This window comes from Mustela lutreola, chromosome 2, assembly GCF_030435805.1.
Source record: "Mustela lutreola isolate mMusLut2 chromosome 2, mMusLut2.pri, whole genome shotgun sequence".
NCBI classification, from domain to species: domain Eukaryota; kingdom Metazoa; phylum Chordata; class Mammalia; order Carnivora; family Mustelidae; genus Mustela; species Mustela lutreola.
Window position 1 is genome coordinate 51,627,066 of NC_081291.1, and position 27,779 is coordinate 51,654,844.

Sequence of the window (27,779 nt, forward strand, 5' to 3'; positions counted from 1 at the left end):
ATGAGAGCAGGAATTTTTTAGGTTTTCTTGGGCTGATACCTCCCAACTTCTTAGTGTCTGGCATATAGTAGACACCCAATAAATATTTGGGGGATGAATTGTCAAGCAGATATTTTCCACCCAGTATCTTAGTTAATAACCTCAGCTGCTTTGTGAAGATAGGGCCTTTATTCTCATTAATTATTAGGCTTAGGAATAAGTAACTTCTGCAGGGTCGCTCCGCTGGACCTCAAACCCTGTGCTCTTAACCACTGCACTCTACAGTGTACCCTAGGAAGCCATGAGGGAAATACGATAAAGCACCATTGTCTTTCTTTATCTTCCTTTCTCCCCTAAACCTGTGTTTCCCTGGTAGCCCTTCAAGCTATCCTTCCATCTTCCTTCTTACATTTCTTTAGGGGAATAGAAGCTAATGGGTAACCAAAAGCATGGGATACTGGGGAGGCGGGAAAAATTTAAAGTACAAATTATAGGTATTAGCTTCTTTAAAATGTATGTACGTAATTTTTTATATTTAAGTGTTGATAGTTCATGTGATTCAAAAGCTTTTTTAGGACTTTGTTTCTAACATTTTTTCCCCTTCTCCAGGTTCATTGTCTGAGATCAGTTGATAACTTATTTGTGGTTGTTAAGGAGTTTAAAGATTACCAGTTCAAAGAAACAAAGGTGAGTTTTCCCAAACATGGTAGCTGACTTTAGCCATCTTCCCCAAAGAGATTATTCCCACATTTTGCATTCTATCATTTAGCATTACTACTGCATAAATATTATAGAATACTGGGAGGATTTTACATAAAAATGAGAAATTTGTGACCGCTCATCCTAAAAGTTTTTATATTTTATTTTTTTAAAGATTTATTTGAGAGGGGGTAGAGAGTAGGGGAGAAGGGACAGAGGGAGAGGGAGAGAGAGAGAACCTCAAGCCAACTCCCCACTGGGCAGAGTCCAATGTGGGGCCTGATCCCATAATCTTCAGATCATGACCCCAGCTGAAATCAAGTTGGATGCTTTACTGACAGCTGCCCAGGCACCCCAGCCAAGAGTTGTTTTTTAAAAAAATCAATATTGTGAGTAGTGGGCAAAATAGATGGGAGAGGGTCAAAAGGTACAAACTTAAAACTCTAAAATAAATAAGTCCTGGGGGTGTAATTTATAGCATGATGACTATAACTGATGATACTGTACTGCATATTTGCACGTTGCTAATAGAGTAGATGTTAAAAAATCTCATCGCATGATAAATTTTTAGAACTATGTAGGGTGATAGATGTTTACTAGACATTGTGGTCATTTCACAATATATACAAATACTAAATCATCATGTTGTACACCTGCAACTAAAATAATGTTGTATGTCAGTTGCATCTCTTTTGTAAAAGATGAAAGAATAACAAAAAATAAATTAACAAAAGTCAATATAGTAAAATATCGAATTGTATAAGAAATAAAATAGTTTTATTTTATTACAAAAAGGTATATACTTTAGATTAGTTTTGCTTATATATACGATTTCAAATAGAATTGCTTCCAGACTGAATCAAAGATTAAGTGAGTGAATCATCTACGTATAACACTTCTCTCACAGTTCTGCTTTTGTCCTGCTTTCTTCTCTAACTTCACTTTTTTGAAAAATAAAACTAAAATAATATCTAAATACTCCTTCACTTCTTAAGACAATGGCTCTGTTTCCAATTTGTATTTAGCATCTGATTCCAAAATATTGATATGCTAACTAAGTTGAAGATTGAAAAATAGATTGCAGTGAAGCCTTAGTATTTCTCCACATTGTTTTTTGGCCAGGTTTCCAGAATCGAATGCTTGAAAATTTTCTGTGGTTTATTGCCTATATTAGAAACAATGTATTTTTAAAATCTATGATATATTGCCTAGTTCTGTAGTTTTTTATTTATTGGCAACAGGTTGATTTCCAAAGCAAACCAATCGAAGTGATGTGAACTCACCAGTCTAGAAAAAATAAAACCAGACCTAAAAGAATTCAAGCTAAGAATAGATTAAAATTGTGTTAATTAAAAATGTAACTTTCAATACTAGCATTATAACCCTTCAGACTTCTGATAGTCATTGTCAACTGAATCATATCAGTAAAACTGGAACATAACAGGAAGGCTACTGAAAATTTTTGCTCTTTAGTATTTGGAAATTTTAATAGCCAATTCTATACATGAGTAAATGCTAATAGGCATTTATAAAAACTATTAAAAAATTAAAAACCCTGTAAAGTTCCATCTTAAATTCTGGCCTTTGTTAATATTTTCTTAAATTCCTGTGTTTTGGCATCTTAGAGTTTGAATTATTTTGGATGGTTTTGAGCTCCATTTGGAGGTGAATTTGATACTATGTAATGGTTCTACATGAGCCAGCTTTTCAAAATTGCTTTGTAAGTAACTGCAAAAGAGTTTGCTGGTGGAAGTCCCAAAAGAAGAACAGCAAGGATTAAGGTAGATTTTCACATCTGTGCAAGGGCATGTATGATACCGTGAAATATTGTTAAGCCTTTCCCTTTATGGACTTAAATTGCAACGTATCCCCGTACTTTTGTTTTTATTTTATTTTTTCGTGTGTGTGTGTGTGTGTGTGTGTGTGTGGTTTTTGGTTTTCTTTTTTTCCCCCATACCCTTGTTTTTAAATATTAGCTTCTTGCTTTCTGTTGCCCATCAATTTCATTGTTTGTGGCATTATACTTTCCCATATCTTATAAGTAGCATGTTATCTAGTATTCTTATAGGTTTATAGAGAGAGATTCAGATATCATGAATTGATTAACCTATTTTAAAAAAAGGTAATATCTATGCTTTATATGGGTTGTTTTTAAAACTGGGTAATACATGTACTTCGAGCAAAATTGTAAAGATCCAAAGGATATGCAGTGAAAAGTGTTTGTTCCTCTATCTCCAAACCATCCAGTTCCCTCCCTGGAGGCAACAACTTCTACCACCAATTTCTTGGCTATCCCTCTAGAGATATATTATAAATATGTGCATTTTATGTACTTAGACAAATTAAAGCATGCCATACATAGTTTTGTGCTTTGCCTTTTCTCCTATATCTTGAAGATCATGCCAATGTCATGTTGGATTTCACTACATCATAATTTAACATTCTCATTTAGGACTTTAGGGTTTTTCATACCTTGCTTTTACAGTGGTTCAGCAGATATCTTTTATATATCCATATACCTATTCAATCTGTGGGTCATTTTTCTGTTTAAAAAGGTAGTTAATCTTACCAGTACTTACTGCTAAGTCAGAAGTGTTTGGTCTTGGTTCTGTCACATTTATGTCACACACATTCTGCTTTTTCTTAGTTTAAGTTTCTCTGTGTGTTTTCTTTGCATTTTTACAGATTGTTTTATACTAGTTTGGAAGGTTTTATTTTGTGCCGAAATCTGGCTATAAGGTTTCTAGCTGTTACTGTAACTACAACTTAAACTACAATTTAGTATTTTTTTAAATCCCTACTAAGAGCAGTGATGAAGTTGGCATATTTTCCACATCTCCCCTCCTTCCTTTTCACCCACCAGTTTTATTTTTTTCTTAGTGTTGACCCCTGTGCTTTTTAAAATTTATTTATTTATATATATATTTTTAAGTAGGTGCCACACCCAGCATGGAGCCCAACATGGGGCTTCAACTCATGACCCTGAGATGAAATCAAGAGTCGGAAGCTTAACCAAATGAGCCACTGAGGTGCCCCAACCCCAGTTCTTTTAAATACATTTGCTTAGCAGCTTTAACTTCTGTTCTTTAATCTCTTCACAGAGGAAGATGTCAGCATCTTTTCTTTCCTTCCTCCTCCAACTAAATTCCAATTTGTGATATTTACAAATGACAGATTCTGCCTGTAGTCGTAATCCATTTTCTTTTTTTTTTTTTTTAATTTAAAGATTTTATTTATTTACTTGACAGAGAGAGATCACAAGTAGGCAGAGAGTCAGGCAGAGAGAGAGGGGGAAGCAGGCTCCCCGCTGAGCAGAGAGCCGGATACAAGGCTGTATCTCAGGACCCGGAAACCATGACCCAAGCCGAAGGCAGAGGCACAACCCTCTGAGCCACCAGGCACCCACCCCTGTTTTTTGTTTTTTGTTTTCTTTAAATCTCTTAAATGGCATTAGTTCAGAAATGATTCTTTTTCAGCTTTATGCTTGATGAATAGCTTTAAGTATAAAATTTGGAGTCATGCTTTTCTTCCTGAAAAATACCGTAGGCAGTATTCTTTTTTCTTCTAGCATTAAATGTTGCCATAGGCGTGCCTGGGTGGCTCCGTGGGTTAAAGCCTCTGCCTTTGCTCAGGTCATGATCCCAGGGTCCTGGAATCGAGCCCCGCATCAAGCCCTTGCTCAGGTCATGATCCCAGGGTCCTGGAATCGAGCCCCGCATCGGGCTCTCTGCTCAGCGGGGAGCCTGCTCCCCCTCCCCCGCCCCCCGCCTCTCTGCCTGCTTGTGATCTCTGTCAAATAAATAAATAAAATCTTTAAAAAAAACAAATGTTGCCATGGAAAATTCTGAAGCCATCGTTTTTTTCCCCCCTTATTTGTTGCTTTCTTTATATTTTTGCATCATGCCCAGATTTTATTTTTAATCTCTGAAGTTTTACAAGTTGATTAGGTTGTTTCTCATTGTCAATAATTCCTTGTCAAGACTTGTCAGTTTATAGAAAAGTTCATATCCACATCCATTTATTGAAATTTTTCTTGAATTGTTATTATTTTTTTTATTATGTAAGCTTTACACCCAGTGTGGGGCTCAAACTCACAACCTTGAGATCAAGAGTTGCATGCTCTATCAGCTAAGCCAGCCAGGCACCCCTAAATTTTTTTCTTTCATTATCTCAAATTTTTTTTTCACAGATAAATCAGCTATACATTTGTAGAATCTCTTGACTTTCTTTCATTTTTTAAGATTTTCTTTAATCTTTTTTTTTACTTTTTGCCCACTTCCATTGTATTTTCTTAACCTTTCTCCATATCCTTGTGTTTTCAGCAGTGTCTTTTGTATATGGTGCTTTCAGTATGGTCTTTATTTTTGCAGTAGTTTTATTTTTTTATTCCTCTTGATTTTTTGAACTCTACAAGCTCCTGTTTCATCTTTTTATGGTGGCTTACTTCATCTTCTTTCTGCTTTTATATCTCTGCTTGCAGCTCTTATTTTACCAAGGTATTTCCTCATTCCATTTTTCTTCTATCATGTCAATATGTTTGATCAGTTTTCAACTGCTCTGTGGCGGTGTCTTTCTGGTCACTGTTTTTTGTCTGCTCTTTGTTTTTCTGTTCCTTTCCTCCTTTGTCCTTTCTAAATCTCATGCTGATAACTTTTGATGGTTGCTTAGCTGTGAATGAGGAAGTTCCTCCTGGACCTGCTATTGATAGGAGGCTCCTGTGGGAGAAACCAGGAACTGTTCAGGCCAGCAAGAAATTCCCCTGCTTCGCTGTTAAGTTCCTTCTGACAAAGGGTTGTAGGTGAATGAGGTCTCTCTTCCTTCTTTTTTTAAATAGCTTTATTGAGGTACAATTTCCATATTATTGCATAAATTCTTTTAACCAGTACTTTTCTCTAGCCTGAAGAGATCAGCAGCTTTGGGGTTATTTACAGTGTAAAACCTGTCTCAGCCCCTCTACCTTATCAACACAACAAATAGAGCCTGTCTGTAAGATTCCTTGTTTAGCCTCCATTTTCTCCCTTGCTTGTTCTTGGTACAAACCAAAGTCTAGAAAAGCTCCTTCTGTTGGTATACATACTTCTCTGCTATTCCAAAGAACAGTTTATTTGCTACAGCTTTGCAGACTGCTATAACCTTTATCTGAAATCTGTGGGCATTCTCCCTCTGGTGTCTTCCTGCACCTCTCTTTGACCCTCACTGCACCTGGGAATTCTTAGGTTACATTGTTAAGTTATGGTTCAAGGTTTTAGGTATCGTGTAGATTCTGTTAGGATAAAGGAGGTATTTCTGTTTGGTGGTAGTGTTTAGAATGGTGTCTGGAGAGAGAAAGGGACTGTGTGAGTGTTCTCCATGACAACAAACCTCCAAGTCCTGTAGATGTCTTTTATAAAAGGGAAATAATTATAGATAGAATTGCCAAACCTGAAATTTACCATCATTCATCAGGTTTCAGTTAGTATCAGAACCTTCACTGTTCTCCATTTCAAGTCTCAGTTCCATCAGTGAACACTGATTATCTTTCTACTTTGATCATCAGTGGCATATACTGTCTGTACCAGCACTCTGCAATAGAACTTTCTTACTGGAATGTTTTAGGTCTGCACCGTCTTGTTCAGTAACCACTAACTGTCAGCATGTGAATGTGGCTAAAGTGATCGAGAAACTGAGGTGGGGCTTTTTTTGCTTTTGTTTTTGTTTGTTTGTTTGTGTTTGTGTTTTTGTTTTAAATAAGCTCTATGCTTAGTGTGCAGCTTGAACTTATTTTTGACCCTGAGATCAAGAGTCACATGTCCTACCACCTGAACCAGCCAGGTGCCCCTGAGCTTTTCATTATAAGTCATTTTACATTATTTTTTAAAAATTATTTTTATTTTTTTATTTTTAAAGATTTGTTTGTATTGGAGACAGAGTGCATGTGTACAAAGGGGAGAGGAACAGAGGGAGAGGGAAAAACAGGCTTCCCATTGAGCCAGGAGCCCCACCCACGGCTCAAACCTAGGGCCCTGGGTTCACGACCTGAGCTGAAGGCAAACACTTCACGACTAAGCCACCCAGGTCCCCTTATTTTAACTTTCAATAGCTACGTGTAGCCAGTGGCTCCTGAATTGGATGGCATGGCTCTGCACCACCCTTTTTTTCCCCCTTGAAGATTATTTATTTATTTATTTGACAGACAGAGGTCACAAGTAGGCAGAGAAGCAGGCAGAGAGAGGAGGAAGCAGGCTTCCTGCTGAGCAGGGAGCCTGATGCAGGGCTCGATCTCGGGACCCTGAGATCATGACCTGAGCCAAAGGCAGAGGCTTTAACCCACTGAGTCACCTAGGCGCCCCAACACCACCCATTTTAACATTTAATCACATTATCCAGTAGCCATTTATTGAGCACTGTTTGTACGCCATGCACTGTTTAGACGTGTAGCAGTGGTCAGGATATGTCAGGTCTTTCCACCCTACTTCTGAAAGAAGCTTTGATGGTGAACAAAACATAAACCTAGTAACTTCAGATAATGCTAAGCTCTATAAAATAAAATGGAAAGTGAATGACTAGAGAGGACTGCCTTATGAAGAGCAGGTCTCTCTGAGGATATACCTTTTAAATTACTAATGAGAAGGGAGCAGTACAGAGACCATATGAAGCAAGTATCTTTGAAGTAGAGGTAAAAAGGCAGGGAGAGAGAACAGTTCTGAAGTGATACAAGCAAAATAGGCAGAGGTCAGATTATGTTGGGCTTATTTAAGGAATTTAGATTTTTTATGTGCGGTGGAAAGCTGTGGAGAGGCCTTAAGCAAGGGAGGGCATGATCTTTTTCTTTTAAGATTTTATTTATTTATTTGAGAGAGAACAGGAGAGGAGGATGGGTCAGAAGGAGAAGCAGACTCTTGGCTGAGCAGGGAGACTGATGTGGGACTTGATCCTGGGACTCCAGGATCATGATTGGAGCCAAAGGCAGCCGTTCAATTGACTGAGCCACACAGGCACCAGATCAGATTTACTTCTTCTTTTTTTTTTTTTTTTTTTTTTTTAGGATTTTATTTATTTATTTATTTTACAAAGGAATCACAAGTATGCAGAGAGAGAAGGCAAAGTAGGCTCCCCACTGAACAGAAAGCCTGACCTGGGCTTAATCCCAGGACCCAGATATCATGACCTGAGCCTAAGGCAGAGGCTTAACCCACTGAGCCACCCAGGTGTCCTCATATTTACTTTTTAAAAAGACTCTGGGTACTATTTAGAAACTGGATAGAGGGGCACCTGGGTGGCTCAGTTGTTAAGCATCTGCCTTCAGCTCAGGTCATAATCCCAGGGTTCCGGAATCGAGACCCACATGGGGCTGCTGGCTCCAAGGGAAGCCTGCTTCTCCTCCCACTCCTGCTTGTGTTCCCTCTCTTGCTGTGTCTCTCTGTCAGATAAATAAATAAAATCATTAAAAAAAAACTCGATAGATACATTTTTCACTGTTTCTGGTTTCTTTTTCTTTTTAAAAAATACTGTTTTTTAGGGGCACCTGGTTGGCTCATTCAGTGGCTCTTGAGTTTGAACCCCACGTTGGGTATAGAGATTACTTTAAAAATAAGTAAACAAAAAAAATTTTTTTTAAATTACTTTTTGGGGCGCCTGGGTGGCTCAGTTGGTTAAGCGGCTGCCTTTGGTTCAGGTCATGATTCCAGGGTCCTGGGATCGAGCCCCGCATCAGGCTTCCTGCTCAGCAGAGAGCCTGCTTCTCTCTCTTCCTCTGCCTGCTGCTGTGCTTACTTTTCTATCTCTCTGTCAAATAAATAAAGTCTTAAAAAAAAAAAGTTACTTTTAAAAGTAGTATGTATACATAGCACAAAATTCAGAAGGAAGTCAATCAGTGAAAGGTAAATTTCCCTCCCATTTTTCATCCACCCACTTCCCCTCCCTAGGGGTAACCATTTTTAATAGTTTCTGATTGCTTACATTTTAATCTTAAAACCCAACTTCTGATCTACAGGTCTAGAATTATTCTTCAGTTGCTTAATTTGTGTTTATCTTAAATTTCAATGAAATTTTAATTTCCTTAATTGTAGACATTGTCTTATTTCCTCTTTTGTTCTGTACTTCTACCACCCCCAGTGTAATGATTAATGTAGTCTGTAGACAAAATGTAGGGATTAATTCAGTGAAGGTGATGAGAGAGATGTATGGATTTTATTCTCTGTCCTTTATAGGAAGAAGTTCTCAAGGATTTTGAAGAACTGGCTGGGAAGCTTCCGTGGTCAGACCCTTTAAAAGTATGGAAAATTAACACCAGTTTCAAGAAAAAAAAAGCAAAGCGCAAAAAGATAAATCAGAATTCAGGTAGAGAAAAGATTGATAATGGACAAGGAGACAAAACAGTTGAGAAAGAGGATAAAAAAGGATTCACTAAAAATACCTTAGATTCCCATATCTTAGACTATTATGAAAATCCAGCCATCAAGGAAGAGATATCAACATTAGTAGGTGATGATTTGGCATCTTCCAAAGACGAGAAGGATGAAAAAGAAGAAACTCATCCTAAAGTGCTGAAGTTTAGAGTCACGTGCAACCGGGCAGGAGAGAAACACTGCTTTTCCTCAAATGAGGCTGCAAGAGATTTTGGGGGTGCTGTTCAAGATTATTTTAAATGGAAGGCTGACATGACCAACTTTGATGTGGAGGTACGTACTGGCTCTGATTATGATGATTCAAGAAGGCCATCACAGATAGGTAGCATTTTTAGCCTAACCAGTTTTATGGTCAGCTAAATTGTGGCCACAGAGCTAATAGGTTGTGGCTAACAAGCGCATGGGCTATGAGACAAATCTAGATGCAGATTTTGACTCTGCAGCTGCTTAACTTTGGACAACATACTGTCTGAGCCTTTGTTTCAAATGGAGCCAGCAGTGGCATATACTTCTAAGTATGTCCTGAAAGTTAATTGACATAATACATTTTGGGTATTTGGTGTGATACCTGCTGAAAACTAAGTGCTCAGTAGATGGGAAAGATTAAGACTTGGAGTTTTTTAATCTAGTACTTTTTTTTTAATTTTTGTTTTTGGTTTTTTGGTTTTTTTTTTTTTTTAAAGGTTTTATTTATTTACTTGACAGAGAGAGATCACAAGCAGGCAGAGAGGCAGGCAGAGAGAGGAAGGGAAGCAGGCTCCCTGCTGAGCAGAGAGCCCGATGCGGGACTCGATCCCAGGACCCTGAGATCATGACCTGAGCCGAAGGCAGTGGCTTAACCCACTGAGCCACCCAGGCACCCTAATCTAGTACTTTTTACATTATGTGGACTTTCAGATTATAAAATCCAACCAGAATTAAAGCAGTTATTTTGTATTTTGTGTCTTGGTTGTAGAGTTTTACTACAAAAAAAAAGTGGAGTACATTTATTTTTTATTTTATTTTATTTTTTTAAATATTTTATTTATTTATTTGTCAGAGAGAGAGCAAGCGAGAGTGAGCACAGGCAGACAGAGTGGAAGGCAGAGTCAGAGGGAGAAGCAGGCTCCCTGTGGAGCAAGGAGCCCGATGTGGGACTGGATCCCAGGACGCTGGGATCATGACCTGAGCCGAAGGCAGCTGCTTAACCAACTGAGCCACCCAGGCATCCCTGGAGTACATTTTTAAAATAAACCCCAACCTCCCAAAATCAGTACATCATTGCTAATATTCATCCTATAGGCAGCTCTTCCCTTTCTTAAATTCTGCTAGATCCATAAATGTAGATGCCTCTTTTTGCGTTCTTACTCTCCTTGGTCTCAGTCTTCTGCTAATCAGGTGATTCACATGTGGGCCATGCTGAGTAGTCTTTGAATCTCTTGATCCATGTCAGGTCCATAGAACCTGACATTTTCACCAAGAAGTCATTTTCTGTTGCTTTTGGGACACCTGAATCTGGGGCAAGTCATTTACTCTCTCTGTACATTTTTCTTGCATATCAAATCAGAAGAACAATTCCCCATTCCTTTTTTTTGATGTAATAGCTGTTACAAGAATGATTAGGCTAACTAGAATAGTAATGTCCCGAAGTTAGCAGGGGGGCTCAGAACACAGATTTTTGAAGCCACACTGCCTGGATTCAAATCCCAACTTCAGTGGGACTTTGGGTAGTAAGAGGACATCTCTGCCTCAATTTCCTTACTTTAAAAGGAAGATAATAATACCTAACTCACCTGGGGCACCTGGGTGGCTCAGTGGGTTATGCCTCTGCCTTCGGCTCAGGTCATGATCCCAGGGTGCTGGGATCAAGACCCATTTCGGGCTCTTTGCTCAGCGGGGAGCCTGCAGAGAGAGAGCAGCCTGCCTCTCTGCCTACTTGTGATGTCTGTCAAATAAATAAATAAATAATCTTTAAAAAAAAAAAAAAACCTAAACTCACCTGAAAGCAGTGTAACATTGTGTGTAAACTACAATGCAACAACAAAAAAATAAATTGAAAAGATAACTAGCTCGGAGGATGTGAATATGAAATGAAGTAGTGAATTTAAAGTAGAGAACAATGGCTTGCATATAAGAAGTGCTAGGTAAGTGTCAGCTGGTGCTCTTGTTAAGATCATGTTATGTGGAAGACTGGAGGATGTGTGTTATGTGAATAGTTTATATTTCACCATGTGTTAGAAAAACAGGACAGAAAAGCATTTCATAGGCATTATTAAGTGAGTCAAATTTAAAAACACAGTAAGAAAATAATAGGTGATAAAGCAAATATGACATGTGGTCAACAGTTGGTTAATCTAAGTGCAGGGTATATTTAGGAGTTACTATGCAAGTGTTCTAGTAGCATTTCTATATGTTTGAAACTTTTTCCAAAAAAGTTAAATTTTTTTTAAATTTTTTCAATTTATTTATTTTCAGAAAAACAGTATTTATTATTTTTTCACCACACCCAGTGCTCCATGCAATCCGTGTCCTCTATAAGTTAAAATTTTAAAAAAATGTGTGTAAGCCATAAACCTACAAAATATGTTGATATTATAAAAATTCAGGGGATATCTGCTTACAGTAACTTATAGTAAATAAAAAGAATAAAACGTTTTAAAATTTAAGAGTGCATACTAGATGATTTATTTATATGAAGTTCAAAAAAAGAAAACTAATTTGTGCTGGTGGTAGTCAGATTAATGATTACTTTGGGTGGGTACTGACTGTCGGAGGACAAGGCGGGGAGCCTTCTGTCCTGTGCTAGAAATACTGTATATCTTTTTTTTTTTTCCTTTTTAGAAATACTGTATATCTTTATCTCAGTGGCAGTTACACAGTATGTATAAGTAAAAATTCCCTGTTGTTGTATGTTTGGGATTTGTCCACTTTATGTAAAGTATAGCTCAATGATAAGATAAAAAAAAAATTTTTTTTTTAGAAGATACGTTTGCCACCAAACCAGCTCTACAGGAAATATTGAAAGGGGTCCTCTAAGCAAAGAGAGAGCCTACAAGTGGTAGATCAGTAAGGAACAGAGACAATATACAGTAACAGTCACCTTACAGGCAATACAATGGCACTAAATTCATCTCTCTCAATAGTTACCCTGAATGTTAATGGGCTAAATGCCCCAATCAAAAGACACAGGGTATCAGAATGGATAAAAAAACAAAACCCATCTATATGTTGCCTCCAAGAAACTCATTTTAAGCCCGAAGACACCTCCAGATTTAAAGTGAGGGGGTGGAAAAGAATTTACCATGCCAATGGACATCAGAAGAAAGCAGGAGTGGCAATCCTTATATCCGATCAATTAGATTTTAAGCCAAAGACTATAATAAGAGATGAGGAAGGACACTATATCATACTCAAAGGGTCTGTCCAACAAGAAGATCTAACAATTTTAAATATCTATGCCCCCAACGTGGGAGCAGCCAACTATATAAACCAATTAATAACAAAATCAAAGAAACACATCAATAATAATACAATAATAGTAGGGGACTTTAACACTCCCCTCACTGAAATGGACAGATCATCCAAGCAAAAGATCAGCAAGGAAATAAAGGCCTTAAACGACACACTGGACCAGATGGACATCACAGATATATTCAGAACATTTCATCCCAAAGCAACAGAATACACATTCTTCTCTAGTGCACATGGAACATTCTCCAGAATAGATCACATCCTCGGTCCTAAATCAGGACTCCACGGGTATCAAAAGATTGGCATCATTCCCTGCATATTTTCAGACCACAACGCTCTGAAGCTAGAACTCAACCACAAAAGGAAGTTTGGAAAGAACCCAAATACATGGAGACTAAACAGCATCCTTCTAAAGAATGAATGGGTCAACCGGGAAATTAAAGAAGAATTGAAAAAAATCATGAAAACAAATGATGATGAAAATACAATAGTTCAAAATCTGTGGGACACAACAAAGGCAGTCCTGAGAGGAAAATATATAGCGGTACAAGCCTTCCTCAAGAAACAAGAAAGGTCTCAGGTACACAACCTAACCCTACACCTAAAGGAGCTGGATAAAGAACAAGAAAGAAACCCTAAGCCCAGCAGGAGAAGAGAAATCATAACGATCAGAGCAGAAATCAATGAAATAGAAACCAAAAAGACAATAGAGCAAATCAACGAAACTAGGAGCTGGTTCTTTGAAAGAATTAATAAAATTGATAAACCCCTGGCCAGACTTATCAAAAAGAAAAGAGAAAGGACCCAAATAAATAAAATCATGAATGAAAGAGGAGAGATCACAACTAACACCAAAGAAATACAAACTATTATAAGAACATACTATGAGCAACTCTACGCCAACAAATTTGACAATCTGGAAGAAATGGATGCATTCCTAGAAACATATAAACTACCAAAACTGAACCAGGAAGAAGTAGAAAGCCTGAACAGACCCATAACCAGTAAGGATATTGAAACAGTCATTAAAAATCTCCAAACAAACAAAAGCCCAGGGCCAGACGGCTTCCCGGGGGAATTCTACCAAACATTTAAAGAAGAACTAATTCCTATTCTCCTGAAACTGTTCCAAAAAATAGAAATGGAAGGAAAACTTCCAAACTCATTTTATGAGGCCAGCATCACCTTGATCCCAAAACCAGACAAGGATCCCATCAAAAAAGAGAGCTATAGACCAATATCCTTGATGAACACAGATGCGAAAATTCTCACCAAAATACTAGCCAATAGGATTCAACAGTACATTAAAAGGATTATTCACCATGACCAAGTGGGATTTATTCCAGGGCTGCAAGGTTGGTTCAACATCCGCAAATCAGTCAATGTGATACAACACATCAATAAAAGAAAGAACAAGAACCATATGATACTCTCAATCGATGCTGAAAAAGCGTTTGACAAAGTACAGCATCCCTTCCTGACCAAAACTCTTCAAAGTGTAGGGATAGAGGGCACATACCTCAATATCATCAAAGCCATCTATGAAAAACCCACCACAAATATCATTCTCAATGGAGAAATACTGAAAGCTTTTCCTCTAAGGTCAGGAACACAGCAGGGATGTCCATTATCACCACTGCTATTCAACATAGTACTAGAGGTCCTAGCCTCAGCAATCAGACAACAAAAGGAAATTAAAGGCATCCAAATCGGCAAGGAAGAAGTCAAATTATCACTCTTTGCAGATGATATGATACTATATGTGGAAAACCCCAAAGACTCCACTCCAAAACTGCTAGAACTTATACAGGAATTCAGTAAAGTGTCAGGATATAAAATCAATGCACAGAAATCAGTTGCATTTCTCTACACCAACAACAAGACAGAAGAAAGAGAAATTAAGGAGTCCCTCCCATTTACAATTGCACCCCAAACCATAAGATACCTAGGAATAAACCTAACCAAAGAGGCACAGAATCTATACTCGGAAAACTATAAAGTACTCATGAAAGAAATTAAGGAAGACATAAAGAAATGGAAAAATGTTCCATGCTCCTGGATTGGAAGAATAAATATTGTGAACTTCAAGCTCTATTACAAAGCTGTCATCATCAAGACAGCATGGTATACAAAGCTGTCATCATCAAGACAGCATGGTACTGGCAGAAAAACAGACACATAGATCAATGGAACAGAATAGAGAGCCCAGAAATAGACCCTCAACTCTATGGTCAACTAATCTTCGACAAAGCAGGAAAGAATGTCCAATGGAAAAAAGACAGCCTCTTCAATAAATGGTGTTGGGAAAATTGGACAGCTACATGCAGAAAAATGAAATTGGACCATTTCCTTACACCACACACAAAAATAGATTCAAAATGGATGAAGGACCTCAATGTGCGAAAGGAATCCATCAAAATCCTTGAGGAGAACACAGGCAGCAACCTCTTCGACCTCTGCCGCAGCAACATCTTCCTAGGAACATCGCCAAAGGCAAGGGAAGCAAGTGCAAAAATGAACTATTGGGATTTTATCAAGATCAAAAGCTTTTGCACAGCAAAGGAAACAGTTAACAAAATCAAAAGACAACTGACAGAATGGGAGAAGATATTTGCAAACAACATATCAGATAAAGGACTAGTGTCCAAAATCTATAAAGAACTTCGCAAACTCAACACCCAAAGAACAAATAATTCAATCAAGAAATGGGCAGAGGACATGAACAGACATTTCTGCAAAGAAGACATCCAGATGGCCAACAGACACATGAAAAAGTGCTCCATATCACTCGGCATCAGGGAAATAAAAATCAAAACCACAATGAGATATCACCTCACACCAGTCAGAATGGCTAAAATCAACAAGTCAGGAAATGACAGATGCTGGCGAGGATGTGGAGAAAGGGGAACCCTCCTCCACTGTTGGTGGGAATGCAAGCTGGTGCAGCCACTATGGAAAACAGCCTGGAGGTTCCTCAAAATGTTGAAAATAGAACTGCCCTACGACCCAGCAATTGCACTACTGGGTATTTACCCTAAAGATACAAACGTAGTGATTCAAAGGGGCACGTGCACCCGAATGTTTATTAGCAGCAGTGTCCACAATAGCCAAACTATGGAAAGAACCTAGATGTCCATCAACAGATGAATGGATAAAGAAGATGTGTTATATATACACAATGGAATACTATGCAGCCATCAAAAGAAATGAAATCTTGCCATTTGCGACAACATGGATGGAACTAGAGCGTATCATGCTTAGTGAAATAAGTCAAGCAGAGAAAGACAACTATCATATGATCTCCCTGATATGAGGAAGTGGTGATGCAACATGGGGGCTTAAGTGGGTAGGAGAAGAATAAATGAAACAAGATGGGATTGGGAGGGAGACAAACCGTACGTGACTCTTAATCTTACAAAACAAACTGAGGGTTGCTGGGGGGAGGGGGGTTGGGAGAAGGGGGGATGGGGTTATGGACATTGGGGAGGGTATGTGCTTTGGTGAGTGCTGTGAAGTGTGTAAACCTGGCGATTCACAGTCCTGTACCCCTGGGGATAAAAATACATGTTTATAAAAAAAATTAAAAGATACGTTTGCTTTTTTTTTTTTTTTTTAAGATTTTATTTATTTATTTGATAGAGGTTACAAGGAGGCAGAGAGGCAGGTGGAGAGAGAAAGAGAGAGGAAGCAAAGCAGGCTCCCTGCCAAGCAGAGAGCCTGATGCAGGGCTTGATCTCAGGACCCTGGGATCATGATCTGAGGTGAAGGCAGAGGCTTTAACCCACTGGGCCACCCAGGCGCCCCAAGATAAAAAAATTTTAATTTATAAAGTTTAGTAACAGTGAGGTGTAAACAATCCTAAAACTTTTATTCTTTTTTTAAGGTTTTATTTTTAAGTAATCTCTACACCCAGTGTGGGGCTTAAAGTCATAACCTTGAGATTGGGAGTCACGTGTTCTACCGACTGAGCCAGCCAGGTGCCTTTATTTTATTCTCTGTTTTAATTTTATAGGTTCTTTTGAACATCCATGATAATGAAATTGTTGTGGGCATTGCATTGACAGAAGAGAGTCTCCACCGAAGAAATATCACACATTTTGGACCTACAACTCTTAGATCTACTCTTGCCTATGGGATGCTTAGGTAAGAGAATGAGTTTGCCATCTGGATTAAAGTGACACTTTTGGGGGCGCCTGGGTGGCTCAGTTGGTTGGTTAAGTGTCTGACTCTTGATTCAGCTCAGGTCATGAACTCAGGGTCCGGGGATCGAGCCCCATGATGGGCTCTGTGCTCAGCGGAAAATCTACTTGAGGATTCTCTCTCCTTCCCTTTCTTCCCACCCCCCACTCACCCACCTCTGCACTTGCACTCTCTTTCTCTCTCTGCCCCTCCTACTCGTGCATTCTCTCTCTCTCTCTCTCTCTCTCTCAAATAAATAAATAAATCAGGGCACCTGGGTGGCGCAGTCTGTTAAGTGTTTGACTGCAGCTCAGGTCATGATCTCAGGTCAAAAGGATCAAGCCCCTTGCCAGGCTCTCCACTCAGTAGGGAGCCTGCTTCTCCCTCTTCCTCTCTCCCCTTCTCCCTGCTTATTCTCTTTTCCCCCCTCTCTCAAATAAGTAAATAAATAAAATCTTTTAAAAAAATAAATCTGACACCTTGATTTGAATTTTCCTTTTATAACGCTTGAATTTTTTGTGAAGTACTGTGTTGGAATTTAGTGAATAAACAACAGAATAAAAAGCTAATGATCTGTTTCTTTTGTATTTAGTGCTGATTCTTTGTAATCCTGAAAATATCACATGACTACCATCTCCATTTTCTTGATTTTAAAATGAAAACAGTAGTTTTCATCTGCCTCTGAATATTTCTGTTTACAAAATATATAGTGTATGTTAGGAAATAAAGCAAATTTTGCTGTTTTTCATTTCTGTGCCATGACACAGATGAAAGCAGAGATTTTTATATTTTTAATTTTTATTTATTTATTTTAAGTAATCTCTAAGCCCATTTTGGGGCTCAAACTCACAACCCGGAAATCAGGAGTCACATGCTTTACTGGCTGAGCCAGCCAGGTGCCCTGAAAGAAGAGATTTTTAAAAATGTGTATAATATGGGGTGGGGGGCAAAAAATGTGTATAATATGTAAGTAAACACAGGGAGCTTTTTTTTTTTTTTTAAAGATTTTATTTATTTATCAGAGAGAGAGAGAGGGGGAGAGAGCGAGCACAGGCAGACAGAATGGCAGGCAGAGGGAGAAGCAGGCTCCCCGCTGAGCAAGGAGCCCGATGTGGGACTCGATCCCAGGACGCCGGGATCATGACCCGAGCCGAAGGCAGCTGCTTAACCAACTGAGCCACCCAGGCTTCCCAACACAGCGAGCTTTTACTAATATTTTTAAAATTTGTACTCACAGCATCTCAGGAACCATCCAGGATTTTCCACTTTTTCAAGCGCAAGACCTAGCTTTCTTTCTCATTTGTCCTTTACCCTTTTATTGGGCGCTTCTTCCCACCTCTAGGACAAGTTGTCTTCTCTAGGTTTCTGTTCTCCAGACTGCAAAATGGGTTTGATGTGAGACTTAAAGGATTGTTTTTAGTGAGGAGTAAATGTACAACTGTATGCTTAATACCGGTTACATAGTGTCTGGTATATGCTTGTATTAATTGTTTATTATATTTCCTTCTCTTCCAGTCCTTGCTTCCTCTTTCACTCTACTCATCCATGGAGTTACAGTTCAGCACAATTGGAACCTATCCATACAATGACAGTAATAGAATACTAGGCCCATTTGATAAAGGAACAGCTCCCAGTCTTCCTTCATTGATTTAACAAACATTTATTGTGTATTGCCAGGCATTATGGTAGGAGCCAGGAACATGGAGAGTTCTTTTGGGGGCAACTATTAGAAACCTAAGTAAGCTAGTTTAAGATTTTTTTAAAAAACCTGATGATCGGGGCGCCTGGGTGGCTCAGTGGGTTAAAGCCTCTGCCTTCGGCTCAGGTCATGATCCCAGTGTCCTGGGATCGAGCCCCATATCGGGCTCTCTGCTCAGCAGGGAGCCTGCTTCCCCCTCTCTCTCTGCCTGCCTCTCTGCCTGCTTGTGATCTCTGTCTGTCAAATACATAAATAAAATCTTTAAAAAAAAAAAAAAAAAAAACCTGATGATCGGATAGGAAGGGGTATTTATAGGAAAGATACTGAGAAATCTTGGGTCATCCGCAGAAAAACTGAAGGGCTGTTAAAAAGATTAAATGAGATAATGCATGCAAAGAGCTTAAATCCATGACTTGGCGAATACTGAGTGCTCAAAGTAAAGCAGTTATTTTGGCAAGGTTTTTTAAAATTGAATTCATAAGGAAAGGAATATTAAATGTATAATTGCCAGTAAACTTATTATTGATACTTACCAATACATGTTTTACTTGAAACACAGTTGAGTTTTTTTTTCTTACAGAATACACGTTTATATACAAAGTAACACTATGTGTTTTCTAAAGACATGGATTAATAGATGTACATGTATATATTGAAAGATCTGGAAGCTATATTCCATCTGTCACTGAAATGTGATTTTGGATGAGTCAGAGGGTACTTATTAGCTGTATGTAATTTTTTTGTAAGTTCTAGTATATAGACTCAATCTCTTAATTACAAATTGATTTTTAAAATGAATATTGATTGGTGTTCTTTAATGCCAGCATTAATGTCCTTGATCTTTATAGCTTCAGGAATAGTCTGTGTGAAAGCCTCAGCTATTGATTGAAGTCTTTTCATATAGGCTGTTTTCTCTTCTGTAGGCTCTGTGCTCCTCAACCTACTGATATAATTGTGGATCCGATGTGTGGAACGGGAGCAATACCAATAGAGGTAATAATGTTTCTTTACCTTTTAGATAAGCAGGTGGTACAACTAGAATATTCTAGAACTAATGGGAAATTACACATGATGAAATCATCACGGTTGGGTCAGTGGACCCCATTTGAAAGAATTGTACTAGTTAAAAAAAAATTTTTTTTTTAAACTTTATTTATTTATTTGACACAGAGCAAGGGAGAGTGAAAGAGAGAGCAAGCACAAGCAGGAGGAATGGCAGGCAGGGGAGAAGTTGGCTCCCCGCTGAGCAAGGAGCCTGATGATGTTCCCTGGATGGAGACCTGAGGTGAAGGCAGCCACTTAACCAACTGAGCCATGCAGGTGGCCCAAAAAATAAGAAAAATTGCACTAGTAAAGCTGGGATTTTGTGTGAAGGGTATAACCACTTATTACAACTAGCTAAGAAGTGGTAGATTATAAGTGGTGATTACTCATTGGATCACAGAGAAGGCTAAGAGAAACTGTTAAGTCCCTTTTCTTTTCTTTCTTTCTTTTTTTTTTTTTTTTTAAGGTTTTATTTATATATTTATTTGATAGAATCACAAGCAGGCAGAGAGGCAGGCAGGAGGGAGGGGAAGCAGGCTCCTTGCTGAGCAGAGCCCAATGCAGGGCTCAGTCCCAGGAATTTGAGATCATGACTTGAACTGAAGGCAGAGGCTTAATCCACTGAGCACCCAGGCACCCCAGTTAGTCCCTTTTCTATAAAAGACAAGCTGGTAGACTTGAAGGGATAAGCATAAACTGGAAGAAGGTGTTCCATCTCTATAAAGTGAGATTATGCTGCTTAATCCACATAGGCATTTGGGGGAGTAAATATAGTTTTAAAATGGAGAAACCTATGAATCTTGTTTAGATTTTTCAGGAAGTCTAACATGGTTACACACAAATGCTCTTAAATAGTTTTCAAAATTACTGTGATACTCAGAGGACTCAAAAACTGCTTAAAGTAAAGCAAGAAATGGAAAGGCATTTTTTAAGTGAAGAACATTTAAGAACATTAAGTGAAGGAGAGTCTCCTTGAATCAGTATTATCCAAACTTTAAGAAAAATTTGGAAGAAGGTGCTCCTCTTTGAAATTGCTTAAATTTATTTTTTAAAATTGTTTAAATTTTAAAAAAAATTGCTTAAATTTATGAGACATAGTAATTCTTATATAGAGTATATTTAAAGCCAGTGAGAATAAGCTACAAGGAGATCAGATTCTGTGAGTGGGCAGAAACCGGACAGAAGAACAAGTCCAAAGCAACCCAATTATATTGGAAAAATAATCCAAACTGCAATTAGAAAATGACATGTGTCATCTGGAAGTTAAAAATCCTAGAAGGAAATCTTGGTAGTCTAGATGACTACTGTTCTCTGGTAGTGTGAGCTAGAGAAATTTACTCTGACTGCCCACAGAGAAAACGCAAGTTGTTAAGAATTCAAGGAACAAAGCATTAAATCATGGTGTACCTGTGTCTTAAATAGAAGGGAAAGTCGCCACATGTCAAGAAATATACAACAGAGCTAAAGAGAGTCTAGAAGAGCCCCCACCCCCCCGCCACACCAAAAGATACGGATAAAGGTTGAGGCATTTCCATTTAAGAGTAGACATGAGAGAGGCACCTGGGTGGCTCAGTGGGTTGAAGCCTCTGCCTTTGGCTCAGTTCATGATCCCAGGGTCCTGGGATCGAGCCCCGCATCGGGCTCTCTGCTCAGCAGGGAGCCTGTATCCTCTTCTCTCTCTCTGCCTACTTGTGATCTCTCTTTCTCTGTCAAATAAATAAAAAATATCTTTAAAAAAAAAGTAGACATGAGAATGTTAATATAGAAAAATATTTAAAAAAACATAGATACATGATCAGAGTGAATGAAGTTATGAAAGGAATTGACAAGGTATGTATCCAGAATTGTTCACGCAAGTATAAAATAGTGATCTGAATTCTTTTAAAAATTGGAAGTACTACAAAACTCATCTCTTGCAGAGGCTGAAAATCTAAACAGATTTAGATGAAAAAAGTGAGTGTTGGGGAATCAGAATCAATTGAGAGGCTTTCATCAAAATCTCTAGGTCTCTTCTACATCCCCTCTAGATCACCCTCAAGTATGTGGGCAAAAGAAAAGACAATGAAGCCTTGTGTTCATGGATTTGAGTGTGTATTACTGTTTACAAAGGAAGAGGTACTTGTTCCTCATCCCTAAACAGAGGGCAAAACTTGCCTCTGCTTTGGTATCAGAAACCTTCTGTGAATCTAGAACATTGTTCATCCTAGGGTAGGGTGTTACCTCCCATTCCACAAATGACATGTAACGTTGGTATTTATTTTCTGTCGACATGTTTTTGACTTAACATTACAGAATCTTTTCAGGGATGTAGCGGTGATCATTCAGAAGCTTAATGCAGTGTATATTATATTTTATTTAGAAATTTTCAAATACCCCTATATATATATATAAATTATACAATTTATATATAAAATCTTGTAATGACAAAAGGATATAGGTTGGTGACTTTAATTTTGTTAGGTTTTTAAACCATGGTTGTATTTCAGGTTTGTAATGCTTACTATGTGCCAGACACTGCTGCCTGAGGGATTGAATAAAATATCAGACTTGTCCTTAGAGAGATTCCTTGAAAGGCAGACAGGTATAGAAATAATTAAAAAAACAAGTGCAGTGACAGTATGTACAAAGTGCTTTGGGTTGGGGAGGCAAATGAGAGACAGCTTGGAGAGTTGGGGTTGATGTGAGAGTGTGACATTTGAGCTTGGTCTTGAAAGATGCATAGGAATTCAGCAAGTGAAGAACAGGAGGGCTTTTCAAGCAAGGGGAATAGCAAAGTTCACAACATGCAGCATTCTACCACTTTAGAAAAGCATTGGATTATTAGATTGGATTGTCTCTCTTATTGGCAATCAATTGAAATGATTATCCCTTTAATCATTTCTGGGTTTTGGGGGGTTTTAAAATTTTTGTTCTGTTTTGTTTTGTTTGCAGTTTGCTACTTTGGTTTTAATATATACTATTGTCTTTTAGGGGGCTACTGAATGGTCTAACTGTTATCATATTGCTGGTGATAATAATCCGTTGGCTGTGAATAGAGCAGCAAATAACATCTCATCTTTATTGACCAAGAGCCAAATTAAAGAAAGGTAAAAATTTAAAAGATTTTGTAGCATTTCTTAGACTTAGATGGTAACTTTTTATACTGACATTATGAATTAATACCTCCAGTGCGCTGTGACATTGTAACTAAAATGAACATACTGTGAGACTCCATTAAATTTTAAAGCCATTTATTGAAAATAACTTACAAAAACATGTTTTTTTTTTTTTTTTGTTTTTTTTTTTAAGATTTTATTTATTTATTTGACAGAGAGAAATCACAAGTAGATGGAGAGGCAGGCAGAGAGAGAGAGAGAGGGAAACAGGCTCCCTGCTGAGCAGAGAGCCCGACGCGGGACTCGATCCCAGGACCCTGAGATCATGACCTGAGCCGAAGGCAGCGGCTTAACCCACTGAGCCACCCAGGCGCCCCAAAAACATGTTTTTAACTATAATTTCTCCACCTAGTGCAACTGTGTTTATTTGTCTTCCTTTTTCTTATTTGTGTATCTTTTTTCTTACTTAGTGGAAAAATACTGTGTTGATTCATTTTAATTTTATAAAATCCCACTTTGAGTATTTTTAGATTTTTATATTCCTGTCTTTTAAATGACTGCATATTTGTGTCGAAATTTCCTCTATTATTTGGCACTCTAAAGCAGTCTTAAGAGTTGAGGAAACCTGAAAGCCACATCCACAGTACCTAAATGTCCTATAGGACATCCTGACCAATGGTCTTCCAGTCTGTATCACTATCTCTAATGGCTCTGTCTCTGAAGGCTGTCAGTTCTAGCTTTGCACAACTTGGAGTGCTAGTCATAAAACTGAATTCCTCTCTGTACCTTCTGTAGATTTGTTTTAGACCCATTTGGATCTATAAAGAAAAATCTTAGCTCCGTGTCACACAATGCTTGACATCAGATCTTTGAAGGGCTACCAAAACTCCTCCTCCTCCAAAATCCTCTCTCCTGCAAGCCAAATATTTTAAGCCCCTTCACCTGTATCCTTTCTGTACACTGGAAGTCCACTGGGGTCTGGGAAATTTTTTGTTAAAGTATCTTAAGCCCTGGCCTACTACTCCAAGTTACATTCAGTGATGCAAGTTATGCCAGCCTCTCACTGTTGCAGTTTCATCTGTCTTTGGAAGAATTGGTTTAAATGTCACTTGGTCTTCTTACCAGAGGCCTCATAAAATTGTTTCTGTGAAACAATTAGGTGCCCTTATTTTATATATTGCCCTTAGATAAAGATACCCTGTATTTTCTTGGAAAATGGCAGGAGTGGGTAGTGGTCATTATATTTGTTGAACTGTACAGATGCTCGATATCCTGAATACATAGCCCAGGGAAGTAGACATATCCCATGACTGGCCTTAGCAAACATAGAAGCAGCTGCCTCCATAACCCTTAATGTGAGGTTTATATCTAAATAGAAATCAGTGGTTTTAAAAAATATATATCTAATTGATGCAGATACTCCTATTTATTACTTACACATGGAATCCTTCATATTATTTTATGTCTATATGTTGGTTATTCTCTTTACTAATTTTTTTTTATTAGAATCACCGGTGCTTTGTTTAGTTGTTTCATATACTGTTTGTTCTTTGTTTTTTATGCTCTGTTTTTTATGCTTGTTTCTTTATTCCTATTTCCTGTTGAGGTTTTTTAAATTTGTTATTTAAAATTTTAAGTTAAATGCTGTGTTTTTCTTTAATGATAAAATTCCTGTTTTGGTTTCTTTTTAAATCATTGGTTGTGTACTTGTCTCACTGATCTAGTTGTTCAGTGCTTTTCAAATGTGTGTGTGAGTCACCTGAGGATCCTGTTAACTAGATCCAGATTCAGTAGGTTTCAGATGGGACCTGGGAGTTTGTTTCCTAGCAAGTTGATGGGTGATATTCATGCTGCTGGGCTGTGGCCCAACTCTGAATAGCAAGGGTTTAGATAATTTTTTGTACACAAGTAGTTCAAAGGTTTTAATTTGCTTTATTGACAGTGAATTTTTATGGTACATTTTGTTGCATATTTATTGAAATTTTCTTGGGGCTTAGTACATTATGGTTTTTTTAAACCTGATAAAACATTTTTAAACAATTTATTTCTATTTTCTGTATATTTTATCTTGCTTTTCAGACACTGTACCTTTTTTGTCTATTCTACCTGTACTATTTATCGGTCTCTTAAAATTTTATGTTCACTTATTTTGTTGCAATTATTGGTGCCTATAAATGTGATTAATATGCTTATTTTTGATAATCTGTGCTTTTCCCCCCCTTTATGGAGCAACAGCCTTTATTGTACATTTTCTCTTAAATTCCTCAGTCTCTCTCAATAACCATTTATTTCTTCTCAGTCTTTGATTTGCCTTTTTTTAAAAAAAGATTTTATTTATTTGACAGACAGAGATCACAAGTAAGCAGAGAGGCAGGCAGGGGAAGCAGGCTCCATGCCGAGCAGAGTGCCCAATGCAGGACTCAATCCCTGGACCCTGGGATCATGACCTGAGCCGAAGGCAAAGGCTTTAACTCACTGAGCCACCCAGGGGCCCCTGATTTGTCTTTCTTAGCCTGTGTGTTCTTGCCTTTTGTATCTTGCTTCTTATAGAGCAGCTTTGCCTTAATGAAGAGGATTTGTATCGTTTGTATTCATTGTCTTTTATCATATTTTTCAGTCTTCTTTTTGTCTGTGTGCTACAGGTTTAATTTTAAAACAAATATCTCTATTTTATTAATTTTGCAGATGTTTCTTGTTATTGAGGTCTGCCAAACTTCAGATTTGTCACCTCATAATCTTTTTTCCTGTGTTCACTGATGTTTAACGTTCAATTATATAATTTTACTGCTTCATTACTATTGTCAGTCATCTTTTGCAGTTCTTTGTGTTAGTCTTGTTCATCCCTTGATCTGTTTTCTTAAATTGTAGATGAAACCAGTTATCTTTTGAAACCAATATTAACCATTTTTTAAATAGTCATTACAGATTTTGTCATTATAAGTTTTATCATATGACCTTATGCTTACTTCCTACATTTTGGCTTAAAAATTTTGCTTATTGTTAATGTTGTCACAGATATTATCATTTTAGTAGCATTTTGTATTTTATAAGTTTCTTCATAAATGTTTATAGACTTCATACTTCAAAATAATAAGCACATTGACTTTGTCCCTATAGCAAAGTGTCCTGGAGCTTGCCCATAGATGCTGTTCAGTGGGATATCTGCAATCTGCCATTGAGAACTGGCTCTGTGGACATTATTGTGACAGACATGCCATTTGGAAAAAGGTGGGACTTGGCTTTTAAAAAAAATGAGTTTTACCTTCACTTGTTAAACTAGTACCCATCTTGTCTTCTAAGATTCTATCAGAAATCTTCAATTTCTTTTAGTAGACTTAAGAGCACTTTGTCACTTAAGAACTATAATATGATGGATTCACGTGTTTTGTTTCTTCTGAGAACTCAGTAATTAACCACATTTTGATCCTGACCATCACAGGCTAACTCACTTCCTGACCCACTGGTGAATTACAAGATACTTCCCAAAGGTTGAGAAAAATTTGGTTCTAATCCTCAGGATAAATGTTTTCTCATCATTGGTTTGGTTTATGTAATGTGTTTATTATAGTTTTTAAGAGGACAACTTATACAATTATTGTAGTTGTCAAAACAAATTTTTCTGTAGCCAGTTAATCTGTTTAGGCATTAGCATTTTATTATAATGAGTTTTTAACTTTTTGTTTCTAGTTCTAGATGTTTATCTACTAAGTGTTTGATTCACTGATCTTCTATAGGATGGGCTCCAAAAAGAGAAACTGGAACCTTTATCCAGCTTGCCTACGGGAGATGAGCCGTGTCTGTAAACCAGGGACAGGCCGAGCTGCACTACTTACTCAGGACAAGAAATGCTTTACCAAGGTGCTGTAAATTAGCCCAAAAATTCACCCTGTGGCAACTTTAGGATCTTTTAATTTATTAAAACTTTTTTTTAAAAGGTGTATTAGTTTGAGTAGGATTTGTTTCCCTTTCCCCCATGGTTTCTTACTACCAACTAGGCTGCTGGTTGGCCTACAGATTTTCTGCTAATCACTTTTCCTTTTTGTGTGTACGCAGGCATTATCTGGAATGGGACATGTTTGGCGGAAGGTACATACTGTCTGGGTGAACATAGGGGGTCTTCATGCAGCAGTTTATCTTCTGAAACGTACACCTCAAGCTTTTGTTCATCCTTCAGAACAAGATGGGGAAAGAACTCCTTGGTGATGCAAAGAATGAAGATGGTTAATGGTATTTGTGCCTCCCAACACTGGGAATGTCAGCATGAAGAACTTGGTTTGAAAGAAAAATAGTGTTAATAAAATTGCAGTTTGCAATTTAAACTGGTCTAAGGCTCTTTACCTATGTTAGCAAAGGGTCTGAATGGAACTGAAGTTCTTAAGCAGAACTTTGGAGCTCTCATGGAAGGACTGGCTGGGCAATTACTACTTAAAATGTTTTCAAGATCCTAAGCCTACTAAAATGCTTTGGGATTTAGGTTTTGAGTATGTTTTCAGGCTTCATAGCAGTTCCTATTTCCACTGTAGCAGGTAGAAAGCTACAGTGAAGGAAAGGAAAACATTATCAAAACTTTTTGGGCCAGGGGCACCTGGGTGGCTCAGTGGGTTAAAGCCTCTGCCTTCGGCTTAGGTCATGATCCCAGAGTCCTGGGATCAAGCCCTGCATCAGACTCTCTGCTCGGCAGGGAGCCTGCTTTCCCCGCCTCTCTCTCTCTGCCTACTTGTGATCTCTCTCTGTCAAATAAATAAATAAAATATTAAAAAAAAAAAAAAAAACTTTTTGGGCCATATTGCATTCAGCTTTGCTCTTCAGTTTCTCAAGTTGGCTTTACCTCACCCTTAATAAAATGAAGCACTGCATTTTGTGATAGTGTTTGCCCCATAACAAGATGAAGTCTCACAAGACCAACTGGAAAGTTTACCATCTGCCTTAAAAATTAAAATATGCATGTTATTAAAATTAATGTATAAAACTAAAATAGAGGACTAGGATTGATCAAAGGAATTGCAGATCCTCTCAAAGTCTTTAAGAAAAAAAACTTCATGAGAATTCTTCTATTTTTTTTTTTTTAAAGATTTTATTTATTCATTTGACAGAGATCACAAGTAAGCAGAGAAGCAGGCAGAGAGAGGAAGAAGCAGGCTCCTGCTGAGCAGAGAGCCCAGTGGGGGGCTCTATCCCAGGACCCTGGGATCATGACCTGAGCCGAAGGCAGAGGCTTTAACCCACTGAGTCACCCAGGCGCCCCAG

At 38.0% G+C, this 27,779-nt stretch overlaps 1 protein-coding gene across 1 annotated transcript in view; it reads left to right on the forward strand.

Moving 5' to 3' along the window:
- THUMPD3 (THUMP domain containing 3) overlaps nucleotides 1-26,851 on the forward strand; it is a 29,215-nt gene extending 2,364 nt beyond the window's left edge. Inside the window, exons 3-10 of the mRNA XM_059161601.1 lie at nucleotides 589-666; nucleotides 8,868-9,338; nucleotides 16,528-16,658; nucleotides 19,317-19,386; nucleotides 22,408-22,523; nucleotides 25,650-25,760; nucleotides 26,267-26,390; nucleotides 26,586-26,851. Coding sequence (XP_059017584.1) covers nucleotides 589-666; nucleotides 8,868-9,338; nucleotides 16,528-16,658; nucleotides 19,317-19,386; nucleotides 22,408-22,523; nucleotides 25,650-25,760; nucleotides 26,267-26,390; nucleotides 26,586-26,735 — 1,251 coding nt within the window. The 3' untranslated portion in view covers nucleotides 26,736-26,851. The remainder of the gene's footprint in view (nucleotides 1-588; nucleotides 667-8,867; nucleotides 9,339-16,527; nucleotides 16,659-19,316; nucleotides 19,387-22,407; nucleotides 22,524-25,649; nucleotides 25,761-26,266; nucleotides 26,391-26,585) is intronic.
- The last annotated feature ends 928 nt before the right edge of the window (nucleotides 26,852-27,779 follow it).